This window comes from Cajanus cajan, chromosome 7, assembly GCF_000230855.2.
Source record: "Cajanus cajan strain Asha chromosome 7, NIPB_CcT2T_4, whole genome shotgun sequence".
In the NCBI taxonomy this organism is placed as follows: domain Eukaryota; kingdom Viridiplantae; phylum Streptophyta; class Magnoliopsida; order Fabales; family Fabaceae; genus Cajanus; species Cajanus cajan.
This window is the reverse complement of record NC_138523.1, coordinates 11,954,521-11,981,483: the sequence shown is the minus strand read 5'-3', so window position 1 is coordinate 11,981,483 and position 26,963 is coordinate 11,954,521. Positions and strand designations below refer to the sequence as shown.

Genomic DNA, 26,963 nt, shown 5'->3' with positions numbered 1-26,963 from the left:
TTTCACATAAACATTTAATGTGACATTAATCGATTTTTCCATAACCTAAATTATTTAACATAAAATATTAAATTTTTTAATATTTAATAATTTATTGAGTATATTAATAAATTTTAAATAATTGGACTCGTAAATAAATAAATAATGTTACATCACATGCTTTATGCTTATGTAGTAAAAATTGTCCAATTTAGTAAAGCATCACTTATCAACTATACAACATACTCCCTGTCTTTTATATAAAAAAATAAAAAAATAAATGAGTATATTTCTTTTGTCCTAATTACAAGAAACAAATACTTGCTTAAAGATATATTAATTACTAATTTTTTAATACAAGTGAATTCGTTTATTATCAATTAACAATACAAATTACATAACACTTATATTTATCGGTGAAAAAAGTTATCTCTTTGATTAGATATCATTTAATACTATCACTATTTAAATCAATCAATTGAAAAATGTTATTTTGAATACAATTTAATTCTTTAATATTATCAATTAAAATTAACTATATTAACTACTTTTATTAGTTTTGATAAATTAGTTATTTGTTTTTTATATAAAGGACTCAAGGGAGTATCACAAGTGTTAAAAATTGGATGGTGACAAGAAGATGGAACTAAAATTAACTATTTTTTTTAATTTGTGGACCAAAATTAAGCATTTAAAACTATAAGAATCAAAATTACTCTTACACTAAAAATGTGATCGAGTCTACATGTTATTGGTCAATTTTTAATTTTTTTAATTTTTTTAAATCCAAAATTTTGGTTTAATTAATAATTTTTATATTTGATCATTAAAATTGTAATATTTACCACGTTAAATACTCTTAATAAAGGTTTAGCTACTCGGAAGAAGAGTTTAGCTATTCATAATGGTCTTACATGACTTAAACATGATTATCACTAGTGAAGGACATATAATCTATACAAAAATATGATGACACAAGTAATAATATTTGGGTTAAACTACATTGATAGTCTATTTTTATCCCAACTCTCATAAAAATGGTATAAGTGAATGAAAATTGACTAAAAATATAATTTAGTCTAAAAATTATTAAATATTAATTATCATGTCACTTATTTAATGTCAATATCATAATCAATATTACAATTAATTTTTTAAATCCTTTTGTTTATGGTGAAAATTGGTTTAAAAAAAATATGACTCTCCAATATTTTTATAGAGATTCTTAAACAATAAGATTATTAGTAAGACTTTAAATCTAAAATATATTAAAAAAAATTATTCTAAATAATAACTTGATAATTTTCAACACGAGTAATTTAACCAAGATTTCAATTTTTATTATTAAAGTTATAAACATGTCAATCACATAATTCATGTTATAATAAACTACACAAAATATAATAATTATTTTTTATAATTAATATTTACTTTAAGTTACTTTTAATTTTACATAAATAAACATCAATGAAAAATAAATTAAAACCAAAAATAGATTTGAATAAGTAATAAAAAAAGGAAAGAATTATTGAAAGAACAAGGAAATATAGAAAGAATTAAATAAAATATAAAGAATAAGTTGTCCATAGGAGAAAGGAGATAAATATGCAAAATAAATTGATAAAAATTCAAGAATTCTATTCAACTACGAAATGCATTAAAAGTTAGGTGAATAGATACACATTACTCCTAAAACAAGTGGTCATTATAGTATCACAAATATTTAATGCAAATGTTTTGACCAAAACAATAATGGTTATCTAGTCCTAACATTTATAAACATTCACTAGATGGATTATATGATTTCAACATGTGTATATTGACCATATTAGATCAATTATAAGATGATGTCACATATATCAATATGTGTTTGCAATAATTGCTTTCAATCGAACACTTTCTTTTAAAATTCTCTAATTTTTTGAAAAAATGTACACATATGATACATGTCGCTCTTTCATTAACTTATTATTTTACTTATTCTCTTAATGTTTTTGCTATTTTTTATTATTTTTATTTTCACATTATTTGCTGTATTTTTTATTTTTCTTCATGTCACATTTTCATTACTTTCTATTAACTTTGAATTTCAAATAGAAATAAAAAAGACAACTTTCTTTGATGAATATAATTCAATAAGAATAGATTCCCACTTTCAAGTTTCAAATATTAGTTGATAAATTGTTTATTTGACATGATATCTTTATGTTTTTGGTAAAATTATTGTATTATTTTATAATTTACTTAGCAGAACTTACTTTTTCTTCTTAGTTTCATAAATAATGGACATTGATCTACAAATTGTGAAAAATGAGAAAGATAAAGCTTTATTCATCAAAATAAGCACTTAACAAGGAATACAAATATGCTACATTTTAACACAATTATGTTTGATCTCATGAAGGACAAATCCTCCAAAGTTATGAACATGACTGCGTCAATTTAGCATGATCATGTTTCATTTTAGACATCACCACCTCTTTAAAAGGAATACACACATACCATATCTCAAGATGTTTTGATGATTAAAGCACAATCATGCTAAGGTGAACACAAACATGCTTTATTTTTGGAGTCTATGCATAAAAAAAAATGACCATCTTAAATATGAGCATGATCATGGATAAGGAAGCATGATTGTGCTAGTCTAAGCACAATTGTGTTGAATTTTAAAAGGACATAATTTTGTGGATTCAACAGAGTCATGCTGAATGAAACATGACCGTGTTTGTTCCCTATGTGTCTTAGGTCATATTTTTATTATAAATAGAAAGGGTGAAGTAGAAGGTGATATATATTTTATTTGTGAAAATGAGAGTTTGTTGAGCAAAGCAATAACAATAAAGGTGAATATGAGTAATCAAGTAAAGCGAAAGAAGTAAGAATAAATTGATAAGGGATCTTCTCCTTTTCTTTTCTTATGTATTTGACTATAATTTTATGCATTTGACTATAACTTTATATATTTTATGTTTCCTTCTCTTGATGACTAACTAATTTACATAAACGGGGTTATTATGTAAATTGGAAAAGAAAAAAAAACATCCAACTTCTTATTTTAATTGAATTATTATTTTACTTAATCAATTCGAATGTCTTATTGTTTTAATTCTTGATAAGACATGGCCAATTTGAGTACGTCTATATCGATTAATTGACAATAGATGTACCATAATTAGTTGGTAGATTTATAAGATAATTAGCTTTAGAAACATGCATCACCAAATGTATTTTTTGAACCTCTAATTAGATTAATTATTATTACTAGTCACCTTCTTTGTTTTTCTCAATTTCTCTAAATTAAGTTTCTACATGAACAAATGAGGATTTAATTTAGGAAAAATTGTTGAAAATGTATGGCAAACAATTTTTAATAGAAGTTAGAGAAATAATTAGCAATTGAATTTTAACTTAAGATTTAACAAAATAAAAATTAGGAGAATTAAAGTACAAATGATTAATCATAACCCTAACCCTAGGTCTTTTCATTTAAGTATTTAACTTGCATATTACTTATTGTTTCCAATGAACTTGAATTTTTACAAATCTTAGGAAACAAAAGCTTTCCAAACTAATTTGCTTGAACAACATGAAAATTTCTAGAAATTATAAATCATTCTTAATCTTTCGAACAAGATATCTAGATTTAGGTTCATTCTTATTGTTGTAAGTTTATATAGATGAAAATTATCTTCATTGATAAAAAAAAATTAAATATCAAACAAATTTTCATTATATTATCTATAATAATAGATAAAAGAGATATTTGATTTTGGTTTTCACATTTTTTAAGATCATCCTAACTTTATTAATTGCATACTCTCTCACTTATATATATATATATATATGTATATGTGTATATATATATATGTATGTATGTATGTATATGTATATATACATGTATGTATATATGTATAATAGTTTTGTTTAATTGTATACCCTTTACAATTTTTGTACAATTATTCGGGTTTAAGCAATTGATAATAATCATATTTTTCACTTCATATCACTCTTCCTTTTCACTCACTCTCAAACACTTTTTCTTAAAATATAATCACACTGTCTTATTTTATATTCAACTTCTCCCTTTTATCCCTCTCTTCTCTTTGAACAACTGTCACCCTTTCTTTGACCAAACACAATCATTCTTTACCTTGGAAGTAACACTCTCAACATTAAATGGGTCATGTGTGTGTTTGGATTACAATTAGGAAGTTAAGTTTAGTTGAACTTAACTTTTTAAACTTAAGTTTAGTTAAAAGTATGTTTAATTTAACTTGATTTATATTTGGATACCTTTATTTTAAAAGTACTTTTATCAAAAGAAAACTTGTTTGGATGATACTAATTAAAAGTACTTTCAAATGTGAAATTACTAAAATGGGTATGAATGTTATAGTTTAATATAATATGAATGTTATTTATTTCATTATATTTTAGTTATATTTGAATCGATAATAATAATAATATAATAATAATAATAAATAGTCATAATATTATAAATTAAATTATAAATAATGTTAAAATATTTTCATAACAATGTTGATTAAACTACAATAAAATATATAAAGAAAAATAATAATTAATTATACATTCTCTAAATTCAAATGCAATAAATATAAATTAAAAATATAAATACATGACTAATTAAGTTGACATATAGTCTCTAATTTGATTTCAAATGAGTTTTGAACAAGATTCATCTCTATTGAAGAGGCCATAGTTAAAGGTAAAGGTTGATCTTCACCATTATGATCACCATTTTCAAGCTTCTCCATATTTTCATTTTCATAACACAAAAATTCAAAATTAGATTGAGATTGTCTTCTAATAAAATTGTGTATAGTCATTGTTGCAACAACTAATTAAACTTGTGTTACAAATTTGAACTTAGACATGTGACGTAAAATTGTAAACCGATTTTTCCATATTCCAAAAGTTCTTTCCATTGTACACCTTAAACTTGAATGGTAATAATTGAACACTTCATTGTAGTTTGCAAATCCAATTGAATGCCTAAATTTTGGAAGGTGGTAACATTTACATTTATATGGTGCAATATATCCTATTGGTGTTGGATAATCAACATCAACCAAGTAATATTTACCTAAAAAAATTATTCATTTAAATTGAGTTCATGAACATAGAAATAAATTGTAATTATCATAAACATTTACTTGGACATGCATGTGAAAAATTCATGGAAGAAGCTATGAGGACATTCTCAAATACATGTGCATCATGTGTAATGTCTTCCCATCCTGGTGATGCAAATGTGAAACACATATCTCAATCACACACAAACATTACATTTTGTGTTAGATATTCTTCAAAAAAAAAAGTTGGATCAAGGTTAAACTAGATAGTAGGGTATTTTTCTAACTTTTCCATTATCATTTGGACTTTTGTTTGTGAATAGATGCACTAACTAAGTGGGAAATTGAGATGAACATGAAAGAGCAAGAGTTTCTTGATTTTCAAGTGAAACTTTCTACTCAAGAATTTGTATATTCTCTTTCTCTCTCTCTCTCTCTGTGTATATATATATATATATATATATATATATATATATATATATATATATATTTCTATTGTTCATTTCAACTTGTGAGCCATTTCTTTATGTTATTGTATTTCTTAATTTTTCTTGATGGAAAATGTAGGATGAGTTTCAGAAAGTTAGAGTTGTTTAGGAAGTTGCTCTTAGAGCAAAAAAGTTTAGTTTTGAAGCTCAACTACTCTTAGACCTAACTCCAATGCATAATTGTATAATAAACACAGTTCTTCTAAAATTAGATAGCTCAGTCTGTTGCTTATCTTGTTGAGCATCTTACAAAATAAAAGTCAAAAATGTCTAGAAAAGTGTTTTTTTACAAAAATAGTTAAATATATTAGTAACAAATTTGTGATCGCAAAATATGTAGTTGTCACAACTAATTCAACACCATATATAAGTTAGATAATAAGTCATATACATATTCAAAATAAAGCTTACATGATCCTAAATTCCATCATATCAAAATAACATTAGGATTTTAATTTCTACTAAATATAAATAACACCAATCCAACACCTAGCAATTTAATTTCAAGTATATCATAATATCATCAACCTAACTTTTCATAGATGATAATGCATTATAAGCAACATACTTGAGCCAACCCAACAATCTTTTCTCACGTCCTTTCAACACAACAAATATTTTCGTAGTAGGCTTGAACAACATAATAAGTTGGCTGCATTGGGAGGGGACAATCCTTATAACTTGTAATAGCTTCCATTTTTTTATTATATCCATCACTTTAGCAATAGATGTATCACTAACTACTAGTGTGTGTATTTTTTTGCATCAACTATGTTTATTTTTGAAGTAGGAGCTTTTAACTTCGTGCTTTCATTTCCAATTCTCTTCCTTTTTCTAGTGCTCTTCGATCTTATAATTTAATGCAGGTTCATCATACCTCTACATTGTGTTGTAATTTTGCATGTAGAGTGCTATCAACATTCACATCTCCATTTTTATTGTAATTTATTTATTTTATATTTTTTTATGTAGGGAAATAATTTATTACTCTGCTGTAGATGGCAAGACGCCCCAAGTAGAATAAAAAAAAATCAAGTGAAAATTGATGAAGTGTGTTTCATCAAAGGAGAAAATGAACTTAAGGGAAAAGAATAAAAAGATCATGTATCATGTTTGTCAGAATCTTAGAATACCACACTAATTAAATATTGATTGTTTTATTTCTATATGGTTGATTAATGGCACTATGTATAACTATAAAATATAGGATTAAATACTGGCGGAAGCATTACAACAATGCCCATTAAGAATACTGTAAACACCCAATTTTGTCCCCTTTTCTTTTCATTCTTTTCTTTTCTTTTCTTTATAAATTAATCACATGTTAATACATTTTTGTCTTTCTTATTCAACATTCAAATTAAAGTGAAAGGCTCAAACTCTACTCTCTGTAGAAAGATAAAAATTGTGCCAAATGTCAACCATTATTGTACATAATTATCTTGATAAAGCTGAATAAATTAATATTGTATGACACAATTTAAAAGAAAGTGCAAGCTAGTGTCTCACGCAACTCCAAATTGTAATGAAATGTTTTTTTTTCAAAATAAATAAAGAAATAATGTATACTTATAATTAAAATAAAAAAAATCATTTATTTGTGTACAACATGCATAATCTCTAAGCCTCTACACGCCGCCTTGCTCTGAAGATCTTCAGGCTAGCCTTCAAACGCTTGCCAAACTTAATGAAGATGTGATTGATCACATTGTTGAGCCCACCCCTACTGTAAGACGACAAATTATAATAATCACATGAAAGCAATATAAAAGAAACCACCACGAGGAGAAAGGGGACTTTTTGGAAAAAACTGGCTGGCTTCTCTTCACAATCTTCATTCATGCGGATTGGGCTCCTAACCAACACTCATTGGATATTTTCTCACAAATAGAGGACGTGTCATACGGGTATGATTTCTTCTTCCTTGTTCGTGTTGACTTGGTGGAGCTACTAAACCTCTATATTCTTTTGTTTATGAGTCTATGATTAGTAGAAAATCATCTCTTGTTGTATATGTGGTTTCTCTTCCATGCACGATTTCTTTTATTTCTCCTTAACATTATCGATTAATACCCGAACCATATAAGTTGTTGTCACGTTTTCATTCATTTTAACTTTATTGTTATTTACTATTTTGATGTTTGTTATTGCTGGCTCTGCAACGTGAATGATATATATATTATTTGGTCTTTCATTTAACATTCTACAAACATGCATTGTTATAATATTTATTCGACTTCGATTACTCCATCCCACGTGTTTGGAATCATGTTCATGTGTCTTTTACTTATCTTCATTCTTTTTACTTTTGTTATATCATGGTTGAGATTTTATTAAATATAATATACCTTATAATATTTAACTTAATTAGCGTGACTTGTATAGCTAAAGCCACTAAAATAGAATTAGTAAAATGAAACCCAACCGAGGGAATATGAGTTCAAAAAAGTAGGAACAGGTGATGACATGTTGTTTCCTTGTTTAAATGTTATTGTATTAATCTAATAGTGTCAATATTAATAATACTAAATAAATAAGAAAAATATGTCATCGAAGCAATAAATTTTATGATAGAGTTAACTAGATGAGACATCTTCTGGACTATAATATTTTTTAGATACAAGCTGTGACAGCTTGATAGTCTTAAAACTTAAAAAAATGTTTTAGTTAATGTTAATAATTTTTCACAAATTATAAACATTAATTAAATAAAGTTTTGTAATATAATCCAAATTAAGGATTATTCAAAGATAAAGGATTATCTGAATGTGATATTCTTTTAATCCTAAAGTCGAAAAGTACAAGTTGTGACGACTTGTATCTTAAACTCTTCCCAAAATTAATAATTCATATTAAAAAACACTACTATAGTACTATTGCAACAAAACTTACTATAAAAAGGAGGGACTAAGATTCGTATGCAATAATGGCAATAAGTATAATCAAAACTAAATAATTCAATAAATTGACTTTGATGTATACTTCTGTCAATTTCAGGGTGTATGAGCTGAGACAGCTCAAAAATTCCAAATTAAATTAAAGGATAAATTTAAATAAAAAATTATTAAACAAACATTTTCTTTAAAGAAGTACGTGACTCTGATTCTTCATTATATATAGAGATACATAGGAGCAGGAAATCATTCCTGTCGAACCCAAAAATAAAAATAATAATATTATCTCATTTTACATCAATAATGATAATAATAAACAACTCTAATATTCAATGCACTTGTTGAATAAAATATATGTGATTATCGTTGTTAATTTCTATTAATTTGGGGTGAGATAAACATTTTAAAAAGTTATAATAGTTTATTTGATTAATTAGAGGTAACCGTCTTTATGATGGACATTGTAAGGTGTTAATACCTTCCTTACACGTAATCGGTTCCCGAACTCAAAATCTGATTTCGTAGATCATTTTTTAGTTTTTCTAATATTTTTCCGTAAAGTTAAACATTGGTGGCGACTTCATATTTAAAAAAAAAATTATTTTACCATCATGTGGCGACGCAGGTTACTACAAAATACCTTGGTTAAAGACCTAAAATGTTTTATTTGATTTTAACCCCATTTTACAAATATCAATGATATTTAAAGAGAAAAATTACATTGAATGAAATATGTTCCGATTAGTTTTCATTAACTCATTCAAAAATTAAATTAACGTTAAATGGGATTATTTATAATATTTTTTTACAATATTAGATAATTTCATGATATTTCCCTTTTACTATCTCAGTCTGTTAATAAAATACGTTTCTTAAAAAAATTATATTTATATATTTTAAATAAATTAGTAAAATCATAAAAAAAAATAACAGTTAAATAAGTTAAATTATCATTTTATATTAAAAAATCTTGAAAGAGTCATTTAACTAACTTGATTTACATCGACGAATTTTAATCTTATACACACACATACAAAAGGACAAATTATCTCAATCTCATTAATATAATTTATATTTCAAAAATTTGTCCACTAAAAATAAAAATGATCATTAAATCGACAATTTATTCTATAAAAAAAAGTAGAGAATGATCATTAATTTAGTGCCATAATATATGACTTATTCTTTTAATATTACTCCTTTTCTAAAGGTGATTAATTTTTTTCTATTTATTTGTGCATCGAGTGTCATGCATTTTTTTTAAAAATATTATGTTATACTCTCAATGTAAAGATTTGCATTCTTTGTTACATTATTTATTAGTGAATAAAAGACATTTCGTATCTTCCTTGAAACACAGATGTGTTAGTGGTGATAAGAGACTGTTATTAAGAAATTTCTTTAAAATAAAAATTTATATCAAAAGACTTTTCAAACTTTTGTTAATTATTATTATTATTATGCAACTTTTTAAAAATTAAAATTATTAAAAATTAATGTTTGCCTAAAATAAAGAATGAGCTTTATATATTAGGTATTAATTACTCGAATTTTGTTTTGCTAATAAGAGGATTAACGATAATAAACAATTGTGTCAAAAGATTAAAAAACATGAGCCTAACCTAACTGTAGTTATATTAATAATTTATAAAGAAATTTCACAACAAACAGGCAGGTTTGCCCGAGCGGTTAAGGGGGAAGACTTAAGATCTTCTGCACATAAGTGCGCGTGGGTTCGAACCCCACAGCCTGCACTTTTCTTCATATTTTAAAGTCGTGTTTCTGGACACAAGTTATTACATATAAAGCAGTATTATAATATTTTAAAAGTCTAAAAAATTATATTTTTAAAACATGTATAGCACTATGTCCAAGTTATGATCCTTTGTTTCTAGAAATTCGCCAGAGAAAATATTTTGTTTTACAAAATAATAGTCAAGTTGTGTTAAGTGTTAACATTACCAAATAAAAAGTTCATAAATTTAAAATTTAAATTTATTTAATATTTCCCTCTTTTTTTAAAAAAAATAGTATTTCCTTTCTTAAAATAGGTAATAAAAAAATTTCATTACTAACCTTTGTTTGAGATACATAAACAAACATAAAAGTTGGGTCATGCTTGGATAAAAATTGGAAAAGTACTTATGTAATTTTCAGTCCACAAAATGAAGGACTAAAGTCACTAAACACATGTTTAGATTTCAATTAAAAAATCTCAAAATATTTTTACTTTGAAAATAGTTATTTATTCTTTCTACATTTTATGCTTTGGAATTTGGAATTGATTAATGAAATTCACAAAAATTAGTTTTTCAATTGTTATTTATAATATTTTGAAAATTAGACCAATCATATGACCAATAATACTATTAGTTGAAAATTTAATAGTATAATAGTGGTTAAAATCAGTAATAAATATTAATATTTTAATTTTTAATTTACACACTTTATTCACAATAATATATAAAGAAGATATTCCTTTTCATCTCGAATTTTTTAGACATCTATATTTTTTTATTATATTTTAAATTTTTTTTCACCAACATATCTCTTAAGAGTAAAATAATAGAAAATATATTTATAAAAAAGAATTATTTATTTTATCAATAATAACTATTCACTTATTTTCCAACTAGTTTCAATTTTTGTTTTTTGTTTTTTACTCTTTATAACTAATTACACATTTACATGTTAAGATTTGTCTCAGTTACTTTACATGTTGTAATATTATTTATTTCTATATTTTATTTTATATTATTTTAAAACAAAATTCATATAAGGAAGAAATGACTCTTTTTCACCGGTAGTGAATAAAGCTATCAATGAGTAGTAATTTGACGCAATGGTCAGTTATGATACTATGTAATTTGGTTTTTCAAAAAATTAAGACAAACAAGCTTAAAATAATAATAAAGGTTTCAATGTACTGTTTGTCTATTTGTAGATTCTTTGTGGCCTTATTATTCATTACTTGTATTTTTGCTAATAAGAGCACTTTCAGCGGAGGGTGCTTGTGCTGTTTCTTAAGATTAAGCAACGGAACTTAGAAATATTTGTTATTGGAGTAATCCTACTTGACAAGAAAAAGTTGAAAATTTTTAAAACCGTTCCTTCCTGAAGCTACGGTGCTTAGGATTGTGAAATGCCAAATGGAGGGTTCTCAATGGTTCATCTGTCCAAGCTGGCCGCTTCAACATCTCCATGCCCAAAGCCACGAACCGTCGCACAGAAGACCTCCCCGTGAGCTAGCAACACCGCTGAGATTCACTCGCACCAACACCAGCCACTGCGGAGCTCCTCTCGTCGTCGTCCACGTGGCCACCGTCGTCGGACCAGCACTGTCGCACTAGCACCGTCGTCCCTGTGGCCACCGTCGTCGCAACGTTGTCGTCCCCGCACCAGTTCCGTCGCACCAGGACCAGCCCTCCTCTCATCGTTGTCCTCGCACCAGTGTCGTCGTCCCTGTGGCCACTGTCGCCGCACCAGCGTCGTCGCCCACCAGCCACGAGAGAGGAATGAGAGACAAGAGAGAATCACATAAAGAAGAGAGAGACGTTGAAAGAGAAAGAGGGAACGAGATTTACGTTTATTTTCTATTTTTATTTTTTACATTTTATTTTCTATTTTTATTTTTTATATTTTATAATAAAAAAAATACATTTAGTAAATTATTCATATTTATATATTATTCATAATAATTAATTTTTAAAAAATTTATAATAAAGTGTAGTGTGAGGTGTTAAAAAATTTAGTATGAGTTGTAAAAAAGTAGGAGTACTTATAAGAAATTTTCATTGGAACAAAAATTATAAAAATATAGTATGAGTTGCTTAAGAGTGACGTGACATAGTGGGACCCATTTAAAGTGGTTGAGAGTTGCTTAAGAGTGACGTGACATAGTGAGACCTATTTAAAATGATTGGGAGTTGCTTATAATCAACTCGCATTATAGATGCTCTATGGGAATGAACTGAAAATAAATACTTGTATCAAAAGACTGAACAGTCAAAACCGGAAAAATAAAAAAATAAAAAAAGAAGTTGTATTTTAACATATCAGCAATACGATACTGTCAAAAAAAATAAGTAGTTTAATCAGTTAAAAATAACTAAAGAAATATGTAATTCAACATGCAGGTTTGCCCGAGTGGTTAAGGGGGAAGACTTAAGATCTTCTGCACAGAAGTGCGCGTGGGTTCGAACCCCACAGCCTGCAGTTTTTCCTTTTAAAAGTTCCGTTTCTAGGCAGAATATGTACTGTGCCGGTGTGCCCCATCTTTAAGTCTTCATAAATCTCATTAGTTTTGATTTAACAAATCAAAATATAACTATATGTAGTAATATAATATTTTAAAAACCTTTAACTTATTTTTTTTGTTTTGAATTGACGAGACTGAACAACCCAATAAGAATTAATTAAATTAAATAATACTAGTTACATTTGCCTTTGTTAGCAGGGCAAAAAAAATAGGTAAAACTTCATCAAAAATTCTCAAATTTGCACTAATAGATAAATCATAACTTGTTAATTTATTTGCCATTTAATTGTTTGGCTTCTCGATGCGTATGCGACCATATTATATCATCCCTAATCACCTTAAACGAGATTATGTTATGAGTCAAATTAGAATAAGAATAAAAAGAAAAGTATTTTTTGATAAGTAAGAAATTCGCATTTAAAAAATCTTATTCCATAATGAACTTTATGAAACCTTTACTCCAATCAATGTCAACTCCTATATCATTCTCATTATTCATTCATCACATATTATAATATTCATTATATTATCATTATCATAACATCTCAATTATGACATTATTATCATCGAACCTCAAACACCATCACACATCATAACATTATCTATTACTATAACTTATATCAAATACAAGTACTTAAAAGGACAACTCACTATTACAACTCTTAAATTATCTCTTCTTATTTTGAGTTTCTATGATATGTGTGGTTTAAATGTTATATCTAGAGTTATACCTATTATTTCAAATTGATCTTAATTTTATTAAAAATATAAAATAATTATTTACAACTTTTATGTTGACGTCAATAATTTATTTTACCATCTACTATTTTTAAAAATTACGTTACAACAATTTAAGCTTAAATTTGTCAACTTAACCTTTGCTGATTAAGTTGATTATAACTTGAGTTATAAACCTTTATTTTGGGTGATTCTAGTACCATTAGAAAGATAATAATCAAGCCTACAACTCTTATGGATACCACAAAACCTAATTCGGTCATGTAAGGGTCCTCACAATGCTTACAAGTTTCATACATTACGTTTCGCACACAAAACGTGAGACTCATCGTGTGACTCACATAATTCAATTGTTTATTATTATTTTTATGTGATTTTTGAGTCTAAATTATTGTTTCAAATGTATAATTTCTAACCTAGCAAATAAAACTCTTTTTGGATAATCAAGCAAAGATAAATTACCTAAATATTAAGATATGTTTATACCAAAATTTTCATAATTAAACAAAACTACACCAAAATTCTCAAATCACACATACAATCCTAACCCCCAATATATATATATATATATATATATATATATAGATCCATACACATCCTTTTACTTTAATTCTCAACTCAATTAGTCAAATACTTGTTTATCACTCATATATCGTTCATTATCATCAAATCATGCAAAACATTCAACCAAATCAAAAGCTCTAATTTATCTATTACCATTTCAATTCAATATATGTCAATACAACATGAATCAAAGCACAAATTCATAGAGTAAATTAGGAGTCAATTATCAATTAATTTCCACGTCTTTACATAAATTAAATTCATCAACTTAAGCGTCTTAGGGATAGTCTCCCTATTCTTATCCTTCACACATGTCCAAAGGAATTGACAATCTCTCTACTCTTATCATATCGTTAATTTGTGTTTCTCCTTATGGTTTCCTTTAAGTTCTTTCCTGTGAGTTCTCTGGATTTTGCAAAAAGTGCATAATGACTTAACATTCTCTCTATTTTCTTCTTTTGAACCAGTCTCCAAGTTAGGCATAGAGTCCAGCCCAAAATCTTCTGATTTACCTCTCCCCATTTTATTTTTATTAATAAAATGTTTCTCTTATAATATTCTAATTATTCTATTTTTTTTATAAATAGGATGTTACATAAAGCATAAACTTATTTCTTAGACGAGAACATTTTTAGGGACTTTTTGTTGATAATAGGATTTTTAAAAATTCTTTTAATTTCTTATTTAATTTGATTTTTACTTATCATAATTATTAATAAATTAAAATTAATATTTTTAAAATAAATTATTTATAAATAAAAATAATCTTATGTTACAATACAAATTATTTATAATAAATCTAAAATATAACTATTATAAATTTAAAAATATCTATTTCTACAAAATTTAAATATAATTTATATGTTCAAACATAATATTTATTTATATATATATATATATATATAATTTATTATAAATTTTAGTTATATATAATAAATATTTATCTTGTACATTCTGCATATTAAAATATTAGTTATAAATAGTGATTTATAAAAGGATTTGATATGAAATATTCGAGAATAATACTTAATTTTACAAAACAATGATGCACATTTTAATATGTTTATAACACAAATTAATCACAAGAGGTTTAGAAAACATGTATACGAAGAGGAGTCATAATCCATCTTTATTATTTAGGTAAAAAAAACTATGACAATTAAATAACTTCTCTCTATCTAATGACTACGAATTTTCACAATGTTGTGACTTATGTGTATAAAAATGTCTAATAGGCTGACGATTTTATAACTTCCGAAAATGATAATAAAGATTTCCCATATGTTCAATTACATCAAAAACCTAAGTAATATTCATCATTTAATTAATAACAGAATTTATGTTATCATAATTGATATTATTTAATAATATAAAATCCAATCCAATAAATAAACAATATTTATCTACAAAATTTCAATATTTACAACTTTATCTTCAAAAGTTACTGGATAAGAACCGGTAATTTTATCTGATAATTTTTTTGTAATATAAGATAAATTCTAACTTATTGCATGTTGGTATGGCATCAAATGATACAAAAACATACATCTTTTTAAAGTATGCGAAAGCCTCATTTAATTTTCTCATTGCAAAATGTTGTGTACATTTTGCAATATATATAATTTACAAGAAATAATCATGCTTAAATAAGATAAAATCATTATAAATAACAGATCTCTTCATATGTATTTAATATAATTGTATATTAGAAACTTAAAATCACGATTAAGATGTAAAATTCAAGCGTTAATAGATACACGTCCTAAGTGCTATATTTTGTAGCTTTCTTACTCAAAGTTGTATTTTGGTATGCTCATAGTGAATTTAATTTCTTCTCGTTGGTGAAGCATGTTAGAATTTTGTTATGTATCATTTTTTCTATAGTTTTCAATATTTATGAAAGTGCATGTAGAAGAAGAAGAAGAAGAGGATGTCAAGCACATTAATTGAAGTGTTATAGGTCTCCACAGTGGGAGAAACATCTCCTTCACCAGCCTTTCTACTTGGTCCACCTTCCATGTTAATTTGGCTGAGCATGCAAAATCAGGTTATTGAAACTCAAACAACTAGCATTTGTTCACTTGTCAATGTCACTCATGAATATTTGCATTTGCATTCACTAATATTTGCTATATCATATCTGTGGCTTCGAATCATTGAATCGCAAGGTTTAATGGTGATACATTCTCTCAACGTAAATTTTTTTACATAATAAATCAATTAGAAAGGATGATTTTGAATAAAATTGATTTGCAAAGTAAGTTAATTAAAATATAATATTTTTTTTATTTAGTACAAAAGTTATCTAAAATTTTATAAATTCAAAAACTCTATAATTAAATAAAATACCGACACGTAATTTCTGTATCAAATATCGATTTAAACAGATGGAATCTAATGAAATAAAATTAAATAGAATAACTTATCATACTATTGTTCGGGTGTTTTACGATGGAGTTGAGTAAAAATGTCATGTCCTTTCTGAGGAGTAAAACAAATAGGCAAAATTATAATTATATATTATTATATAAAAAGTAGTTCTATCCCATAACTTTGAAATTGGAGAGAAAAAAATGAATTGAATAGAATAAAAACAAAATGGTTTGTCTTGTTAATTTCATTTAATTTTAAACAATAACAGTGATTATTTTATTCTATTTTTCTTCATTAATTTCTTATTATTAACCCAGATATAATTTCATATTTAAGCCTCAAGTCTCTAGCTCAACCACTAAATTTAAACATATGTACTATTTAAGTCACCCCTCATAAATTTGGAGAGTTCTTCCAGAACCAACACTTTTCATTAATTAGCACCAAAAATATGTTCTTTTTAAGTATTAAATACTCTCTCCATTTTTATTTATAATTATTTTATTTTTATTTTTTTATTATTCTTTTTCATTGTTATTTTTTTTAAAATCAATATTTTATTATTATTTTTTTCATTTTTATTCTTCATAATTAATGTGTATTTACTGAATAATATATTTATTTATTTTTAATATACTTATTTTTTTCTATCCACCTAAAAGATATATAATAAAAAAATAAATAATAAATATTTTAAAAAAATTAAAATATCAATCATTTTCTAAAAATAAAAAAAAAAACGGAGAAAGTACATAATAATATCTATTTTTTTTAAGAGCTAGTAATAATTAATCACAATGTGATTAATTATGAATTCCCATGGCACAGGCTCCTCCATTATTGCTAGAAGAAACAAGTGGTCTGTCTAACGGCCACGAGTTGAGTTGAGATATATTTATCTTACTTTCATTTAATTCGAAATTTTAATAAAATTATTTATTTTAATTTTATTTAATTAAGATTTGATAATATGTGCGATAAAACTAAGTTCACATGATTTATCGAGAGTGTATTAATCTTAATATTATATATAATGAAATAATACATAAAAGAAATATATATATATATATATATATATATATATATATATATAACAAAAATTAAATATATTTTAATATATATAATTCAAAATAGATAATATTAATATAAATATAATATTGTATTATACAAAATGGTATTATTTATTAAGTTAAAATTTTTATTATTACTACATATTATTTTTGTTTTTTTTATCTATTCACTTAGAAAATAACACCCAGATTAAAAAAAATATATTCAGATCTTCATTTTTATTAAATTATTTTTAACTTCTTAATACTCCAATATTATTTCTCTCTTATTTGTCACAAGTGAACAAAGTAGTTCAGTAGACATAAAGATATAATTGAAAGAACAATTAAAAAAAAGTAACTTTTTATAACTATTTAAATAAAACAATTATCTCAAAATCACATTTAACTTAACATATTCAATTATATTTTTTTATAATTAAAATAATAATAATTATTGCATACATAATATAAATAATTATTGTATAATTAATTATTTATTCTGCTAATTCAGCATACATAATATAAATACACATTTACTTTTTTTTCTTTCATTTTTTATTTTTATAAAAAAAACTGTCTTATGAGAATCCAAGGCTTATCTAGTGATGTAAATTCTGTTGGGACAGCAGCAAATTCGGTGACTTCATATTTCCTTTCTTTGAAGAGACCGATGAATTATAATTATTATAATGGAAAAGTAACTCAAAGCAGACAGATATAAATTTTTTTTTATACGTAATATGCACCTTTTAATATACATAAAATACCCTTCCTTAAAATTATATAGGAAACTGGCCTTCATTTACTGTTCAAGTGTGAATTGGGGTTCACCTAAATTTTCATATTTTCATTTTCATACATTACACACAGAATTATGAAATCTTAAATCCTAAATCCTAAACCCTAAACTTTAAAACTCAATTCTAAACGAGTCTTTTTCAAAATTTTAATTTTTAGTTATATTGTAATTTTTAAAATTTAAAATAAAAATATATTTTAATATTTTTACCTTTTACTTTTTCTACCCTTACAATAACTTTATTTTATTGTTTGAAAAATATTACATTAGCACCTTTTATATATTACTTAATCTTAATTATTTGGAAAATATTACATTGTGATTCCCTGTAATAAGGACTGATGTAAACCTTTAAAATATAGTGTTCATGCAATTTTGTAGAACTTTATAAAGTTTCAACATAATTAACTCAATTATATATTTTAACATACAAGTATAATAGCCATATCTCTTATGAAAGAATAATATAATTTATTTTAATTTTTATCATTAAAATACTTTAAAAAATTATTTAAGAATTAAATAAATTTTTATTTAAAGTTTACAATATAATTAAATTTTAAAGTTTTAAAAATACCAGTTAAAAATTCGATTTTAAATAACTCAAATTCTAAAAATTTGACTCCTCTAAAGTGAGAAAATTTCATTAAAATAATAAGTTGATAAAAATATCAACAATGGAATATTATAGTTAATTTAAATTTTATTATATATATATATATATATATATATATATTTTTATCATGATTTTTTATCGTTGATTTTTTAATTAAAAATTATTATTACTTTATCCTTTAAAGTGTACTCTTCATTTTAGTGGAGACAAATCTGAATTCTAAACAATATATAAAACTTACACAATAAAATTCACTGAATACCAAATTCATACTTAAAATAGTGAATGAAGACTAATCTAGTATATAATTTTGGATGAGAGATACTTACGTGTATTAAAAGATGCAAAGAAAAGGAAATTAGAAACTAACTGGTTACAATAAACCTCCAACACTAGTTTAATTTCCTTTTTTTGTTTTCTCAATTCCATTGTGACGATGCATAATTACATTCATACCAGTGTTGGTGATTGGAATTTTAAATCCCTTCAGGCATAGATCAATCCTATTAAAATATTCACTTTCCTTGTTAATATTAAGGAATGAGTATCATGCACACATTCTACATTTACTAATAAACCAATCGTAGTTATAACCTTAACATTATAATTTGTATAATTTTGATTAGAAGACATTGAGCAAGACAAAATGGATATTCAACTTGAAACTCTGTAATCTACCCCATTTATTGGAAGCTGTTTATTATTTCTTCAAACAAATTCAAGTAAAGAAAGGCAAAAGAAGGAAAAGTCTTATAAAATAAAAAATAAAAATAAAAAAAGAAAAGAAAAAAGAACTACAAAATCTTAATAACCATCTGTCCAATCAAATATGTTTGCCCAGGGATGATTGATGCCTGTAGACTTCTGTATCGATTTTCTGTATGCTTCATTTCCAATTCCAAGAGAATAACTTACGTAATTTCCTTATGCATCTTTGTTGAATATTCACAAAAAACTGTTTCGGGTCACGGACTCTGATTATGGGAACCTTGAAGAATGACCACGCATTCATTTATGCTAACACAAGCTTTAATTTCTAATGCCACAGATTATACTGCGAACACTATTACAATATGTAGATATCTGAATCAAGTGTGTCAAGTCCTTCTAGGAGTTGGGAACGAAAGTGCCAACATATCCAAATGCCATGATGAAGAAAGCAATTGATTGGATATATAGGAATATGTAGAAGCGGTTTTTGCCGAACATGATATCATAGCAGCCACAGAAGAAGAGGTAGAATCCAACTAGAAGTTCCAACATGTGAATCCTAATGATATTGGTCACAAAGACAACAAATATAGATAGGTAAGCACTAAGCACTTAGATATCATCTAAAAAGTGAATTAGTGAATGTTGTTTTATAATGTTCTCTGATTAATGAAACCAAGAGTAAGAATACTCCTTTATACCTTTCTCCAATCTTGAATCGAAACTTCTTGGGTGCTTTACCCCCACCTTTACCCTTTAGAGCATCTCCAAGCTTTTCAGTGACAATCCATTCATTCACTCTACTAGCCTCTAGTAGACCAATAATTGTCGCCTTTGTTCTATGCAGAGACATGGTATTCTCAAAAAGAATCCAGAAGACCAGTAAGTGGAGTGACCTGAAAAATAGCTAAACACTTTGAGTAAACAAGTTCATTGTCTTTAAAGTTTTAAGTACTTTTAGACCATTTGGGAATGTCTCATGCAAAATGTTTAAGATTTTAAAGAGTGGAAAAACAATCGTGTGTCGTAATTCCTCATTCCTAGGAATTCCTCATTTCATTTGCATGGTTTAAAATGCGCTATGACCAAGGAGCTATATATGATGTGTTTATTTTATTTTATTTTGTATACATAGATCATAATGAGATTTGAACTTATAATCCTACAAAAACTACTTAAACTCCTATCACTAGACCGATTCTGATAGTCTTCTGATATGTTTTATTATGTGCTCTATAGATCATCCAAATTAATCTTTTGAGATTTGATCGTAGAGGCAAATAGATTATACTATTGAAGAAAGGAAAACTAGGGAAAAATGAAGACCTTGGAGTTCCAACAGCATTTAGGAGGGTGATAATGGAAGGGATATACACAGCACCCCACTTGGGAACCGCAACCTCAGGCACCACAACTGTTGCAGGTAACACAATGCAATAGAACACAAAAGTGTTGATGTGGGCCACGACCTTCCGGACAAAGAAGAAGCTGTAAATCACATATATCTTCTTCCACAAGGACACTTTCTGCAATGGACACATAAGAATTTTGGTCATAAATAGCCAATACTTTTTGTCCTGCCAGTTCAAAGGACCAACCTTACCTTGTTTCTCATAATCTCCGTGAACATTTTCTTGAAAAGATTGGCTGGTCCACAAGACCACCTGTGCTGTTGGTACCGGTAGGCCTTTAGAGTACTTGGTAATTCATTTTTAACCTGTAGTCCAATTAATAAACTCATGTAATTCATGCCATATCAACAAAATCATATGATAAAAAGAAGAGTAAACATGCAATGAAAATAAGTTTTACCCTATCATCTGATCACAAATCATGTATACTAAATTTTTTATGTCATATCAGTATAATTTCTGATTGATTAACTATACACGTGCATGAAAATTTAACACTAAATAGGAACAACTGAACAACTAATCAATACTCTTAAGTCCTATCATACACACATGAAATTTTGTAATGTGTGAAGAAGATATGAACAACATTGACTTGTATTGAATTAAGCAAATGGAACCTTCAAATTGGCTAGGTATAAGAATTTCCATCCTTTGAGACTGGCTCGGACAGCCAGGTCCATATCTTCTACTGTGGTCCTATCCTTCCACCCCCCAGCCTCATTCAGAGCCGAAATTCTCCATACACCCGCAGTCCCTGATCATTTAGATGAGTACAAAAATTGGTTGTAACATTTCCACTTTTGCACTTAAAATCAATTATTCTTTTTTATCAAAAAGGATGAAATTGTTTTCATTTTTTTGTTGTTGTTTTTTTTGTATTCTAGGGATAGATTATCTGGCACCAGATGATTACCGTTGAAGCCAAAGAAGGCGTAAGTGGAAGACCCCACTTCTTGTTCCACAGTAAAATGGTAATCCAGTGACATCTCTTGCATCCTGGTCATCAAACATTCATTTGCATTCACTGAAAATAAAAATGCATTGTTAATGCAATGAAATTAACAATTCCATGGTGTAATTGGGAATGATTTAGAAGGAGAGTGCGATATCAATTCAGCTGCCTTTTAGTAATAGTTGCGAAATGAGGGTCCACCATTAAAATTTTGCACATGCAGCTGCCGGATGCAATAGTAGTAGAAGATTTTCTATCACAAAATGTGTTTTCTAAGATTAGAAACAAAATAAAAATGTGCTTACTAGTACTAGACTAGAGAACTCCCAAATAAAAATAAAAACAATAAAGTAAGAAAAGAAGAAGGAAAATAAACATCTTATAAACAATCATGACATGACATCAACAACCTCAATTATACCAACAACGGTGTTGTGCCCTCGTAAAACAGAGGTGCCCCATGACATACGCATGCAGATTAATTTCAAGTAATATTGCCCTCTTTTGCGGTCACAACAATCCACAATAATTATGTTTCGGACTTTAATAATAGTCGAAAACAAATTTACAACTTCCTTGATTGAAAAAAAAAAAAAAAAACTTGAAAAAGGTATGAGCCGAAAAATTCTGGTAATGCACATGCTCGAGTCTATTCTTGAATTAGTATTGTGTCCTTCTCATTTAATTGACATGCTTAAAAGCCACTCAGATAGCACACTGCACAGTTTCCTTCAACATGATCATAAATGTAATTGACATGCTTAAAAGCCACTCAGATAGCACACTCAGATAGACTAACTTTATTTAATATTCTTAATTTAAAAATATTTATAGGAAATTAAATAGAAACACTATCTATTATAAATGTGATTAAAGATATTTTTAAAAATATATAATATATTTACATGAAATTATGAAAATCAAATATATTTAGTTAACTTTTTAATATGCGTAAAATTAATATATATATATATATAAATCTAAATAGAATACTTTTCTAGCACATAGTAGTAGTTTTGTAGGCAGCTATTATGATGATCTAATTATTAGGTGAAGATATAAATGCCTTTAACTATACCTCTAACATAAAGTTACATGATCATTTATAAAAATAATAAGCGAACCACCGTATTTTCTATTGACTCAAGAACATTTATGATGATTTTGCGTATCAATTCCCTTTACTTATTGAGTTGCTGGGGCTATAAACCCCCACACTAATTTTTTCCTGGCTGTGGTCCAACTATGTTATCTCACTTTTCGGCCACAGAAAACTAACCCCATTCCCGCCATAAATGAACCCTTAAGCACTTGTTTTTCAGGATATATATCATAATTATCAAACTGAATTTAGTTTATTTTCAATAATATTTTTTATGCATCATGTCATATACTAAAAAAAAAATCTAACTATCTTGACCTTAATCTCTTAATCATTCGTAACCCCCGGAAACCATTAATGTTATATCATGTGTTTCAGTTGATTTATGATGGTGACCTCACATGACAGACTGTATCCAAAATCGAAAAAGAGATTTACTAATGGCACTCCCACTTTTTCCAGAACTATGAAGACAACACAAGCCAAACAAAGAAAGTAAGAACACAAACGCTGGTCTTGGCGAACACGGGAAGAGACGCACACGTGGCCTATCTAGAGGGCCATTCAAGCACAAAGTGGGACCCACCTCAGCCCAACCAAACAAGAACATTTCCAAAACAAACAAGACCCGCCGACAGTTTTTTATTAGCGAAGCTGTATTCTCGGAACCATGGCCCCGGATTAAGGCTAAATGGTTAATCCAAGAAAAAGAAATTAAAGCCAAGCCGCCAAAGGCCTAGAACCAAAACTCAAGACAATGCTGGACTCTTTTTTTCTAATATAATAATTAAAATTTATTCCGACTTTTAAATTTATGAAATAAAAATAGTAAGGTTTACGTTATCTCTTGTTGGTCTCAACTCTTAATAGATTATAATCAAGCATATACTATAAATTTGAAGATAATTATTATCATGATAAGTATGAATAAATTATTTACCTAATATACTATGGTTACAAATAAAGTTTCCTTTTTCTTTTATTGATATACTAGTTTGTTAAGTTTGAGACTAATTTCATTTATTTGTAAATGTGAATTTTTACTAATAGATGGTAATGACGCGTGTCTCACTATTACGTAAATTCATTAGATTTGGTTACAGAGAATATGAATTAAGGTGCAGATGAGACATAAACAAGGGGTTGAGTGAAAGAGAAAGTACCAAACTTCCAGCGTGCCTGAACGAGACCAAGTTCAGGGTTGTTGACAAGGAATGGGACAGTTCGCCATAGGAAATCAGTCTCTGGTTGAAAATCAGCATCAAAGATTGCAACATAATCACATTGTTTCACATAGCTGCGTTTCATGCCTTCTTTAAGAGCCCCAGCTTTGTAACCGTTTCTGTTGTCCCTCACCTCGTACTTTATGTTCACCCCTTTGCTCGCCCATCTGCTACATTCCATTTGCACCAATTCCTGCAATTTTTCATTGCTTTCACTCACAACCCCTTTATTTTATTAATCACATATATATCATGGATAATATCATATATCAATGTATATTGTGTGTTCTCTATTATATGCATTAATTCGAATAACATAATTACCTTGATTGTTGGGTCAGTAGAATCATCGAGAATTTGGATGATGATTCTGTCTGAAGGCCAAGAAAGACCACATGCGGCACCAATCGATAGTTGATAAACCTGCATTGAGAAGTATAATGTTACACAATATACGTCAAAACTAACAGAACAAAAAGATGTTGGACTTTGGTTATACCTCTCTTTCGTTGTACATTGGGACTTGGACCAAAACCATTGGATAAATGGAATTTCCCAACTCAACGTCGTCCTTCATAGGCTCCCACTTGTAACGCTTCTCGGGTTTTCGACCAAAGAGCTTGACCAAGCAAATGACGAAGCCCATGTACACCCTCTCCACCAGCATCATCAAAGACATGGCCAAGCACAGAAACACTGACACTCTCAGCAGTGGCACGATCACTGGCTCCTTCACTTGGCTCCAAATCAGGCCAATTTGGAAGGAAATGTCATCCCTCGCCCCTTGAAACGCTTCCATCTGAAAACAACAAAGAGAGAAGAGAGGTTATATATTACTAATCACAAACAAACAAACACCCCACGAAATGGATTTTAAGAAATGAACCAACTTTGGCAATGAAGCAGACTTTTCTCTTTTGGGTAGTTTGATTTTGATATACTGGAGTATGTGTTTTGCTTCGGGGTCACGCAAAAAGGAAGCTAGAGGAACACACCTTGCACCTTCTAGATCTTGGAACACTGCTTCTTTGTTTTGAGGAAATGAGGGAACAGAAAATGGATGAGGGAAGAGTGGTGCTAGTTTGCTAATTGCATGGCTCCTTAATTTCCGTGAGCAAAATACTTATGATGTCAGTTATTATGTGGAAGCCAAGACTAGCTCTGGTTGGAACCAAAGCAAATAAAGGGTTGAAAAAAATGAGGTAAAAAAAAAAAGGAATGAAGAACAAGAGTGAGTGAGAGAGAGAGAGAATGTGGTTGTTTTTTGTAAGAGCAATGGCCTCTATGAGGATGCTCTGTCTTCTCTCTCTGTCTTTCTCTCTCTCTCTGTTGTTGGCCTTTTATAATGGGTTTTGCACCCCACAATGCCTCTAGACCTTGAACTCTTGATGCCACCACAACTGTGAACGTTAGGCTTATATAATTTGAGCATGTGGAAACCTAATAATTCGATATTTCATGTGTTTTATTTTATTTTATTATTTTTTGAAATTCTGTTTATGAGATAAGTTGTTTGTATGAAACAATATATTTTAAGATTGCAAATCATTTTTTTCTAAAAAGTAAACTTTTTTTATAACGAAAATTTTTTAATTCATTATTATTTATCAAGTTTTTTCTCTTTGATTTATTACATAAAAATTAATTAGTTTTTTTTTAATTTAAACAAAATTAAATATTGCAAAATTAATTTTCATTAAATTTATCTAACTAAAAATTTATTATGATTATAATCTATTATAATAATAATTGATTATATAATTAATCATTGAAATATTCTAATTATCATAATTTTTTCATAGGAAAAAGACTTTTAGACACTCTTGTCAGAGTTAAAAAGAGAGAAAAAAAATTAAGTTATTGATATTGTCGGTAATGTAACAAAAAGAGAGAAATATTGAGAAATGTTGGGTATTTAAAAATGTTGGAATGTAAAAATAATAATAATAAGTAAAATCAAATGTCAATCAGCTTTGAGCAGGGTTTTCCTTTTCCGTGCATTAATTAGTGTTTTAGTATTAAGAAAATTGCATTTAATAAATAATTGAAAGTACATGTATTAAATTTAATTAATTACAACATTTTAATTAATGTGATTATTAAGCAAGTCTTGTAATACATGTTTTACTATTTTGCCAGCTATAATACATGGTTTCGTGTTTTATTAAAAAAATTTTCTTTCTATTTTTAAATGAGTGTCGTGTAAAATATATATTAATTTTAACAAATTAACGTAAGAGTATTAAAAAATAGTGCATACACCCAGCCTGGTAGTGATTAGGGACGGATGTAAATGCTTACTTATTTTAGTTTTACCTTTTTAATATAAAATAGGATTTGTAAAACTCAGACAATTATTTTAAGACAATTATTTTTATGTCTATATTTGAAGGTTTGATCGTAGAAATAATGACAATTAAATGTTATTTTTAAATTTTTTTGGTAAAGTATCCTATTATCTTTTTATAGTTCTTTTATGATGATAATCATATTATTATTTTTCTTTCTAGACGGACATTCTAATTCTATTTTTATAATTTTTATTATAAATATTTTATTTTTTTATTCTTTTTGACAAAATATTTGAGTATAATTTTTTTAGAATTTATTATTATTTTAAAGGTTATAAAAACTTAGATGTAGTACAGTAAATATTTTTAGTATTTTTACTTGTTTGATAAGAAAATTTAATTCATTTTCATC

At 27.0% G+C, this 26,963-nt stretch overlaps 1 protein-coding gene and 2 non-coding genes across 4 annotated transcripts; 2 read left to right on the top strand and 1 right to left on the bottom strand.

The window, feature by feature from the left end:
- Positions 1-10,128: 10,128 nt before the first annotated feature.
- Positions 10,129-10,211, top strand: TRNAL-UAA (transfer RNA leucine (anticodon UAA)). Its single transcript has one exon. It is a non-coding gene; the product is annotated as a tRNA-Leu (tRNA).
- A 2,378-nt stretch (positions 10,212-12,589) lies between these two features.
- TRNAL-UAA (transfer RNA leucine (anticodon UAA)) lies at positions 12,590-12,672 on the top strand. The gene has a single exon. It is a non-coding gene; the product is annotated as a tRNA-Leu (tRNA).
- Positions 12,673-19,510: 6,838 nt separating this feature from the next.
- Positions 19,511-25,641, bottom strand: LOC109817510 (glucomannan 4-beta-mannosyltransferase 9). 2 transcript variants are annotated; one of them, XM_020382775.3, is made up of 10 exons: positions 25,151-25,641; positions 24,760-25,059; positions 24,585-24,683; positions 24,201-24,453; positions 21,897-22,007; positions 21,601-21,737; positions 21,172-21,285; positions 20,895-21,094; positions 20,270-20,464; positions 19,511-20,127 (listed from the first exon to the last, which is right to left on the bottom strand). In XM_020382775.3, exons 2-10 carry the CDS (start codon positions 25,057-25,059, stop codon positions 19,965-19,967), a joined length of 1,572 nt encoding a protein of 523 aa, XP_020238364.1. In that variant the 5' UTR covers positions 25,151-25,641; the 3' UTR covers positions 19,511-19,964. The 2 variants fall into 2 exon arrangements, with proteins under 2 accessions (XP_020238364.1, XP_020238371.1); XM_020382782.3 differs by having other exon boundaries at positions 25,256-25,641.
- Between the last annotated feature and the right edge of the window lie 1,322 nt (positions 25,642-26,963).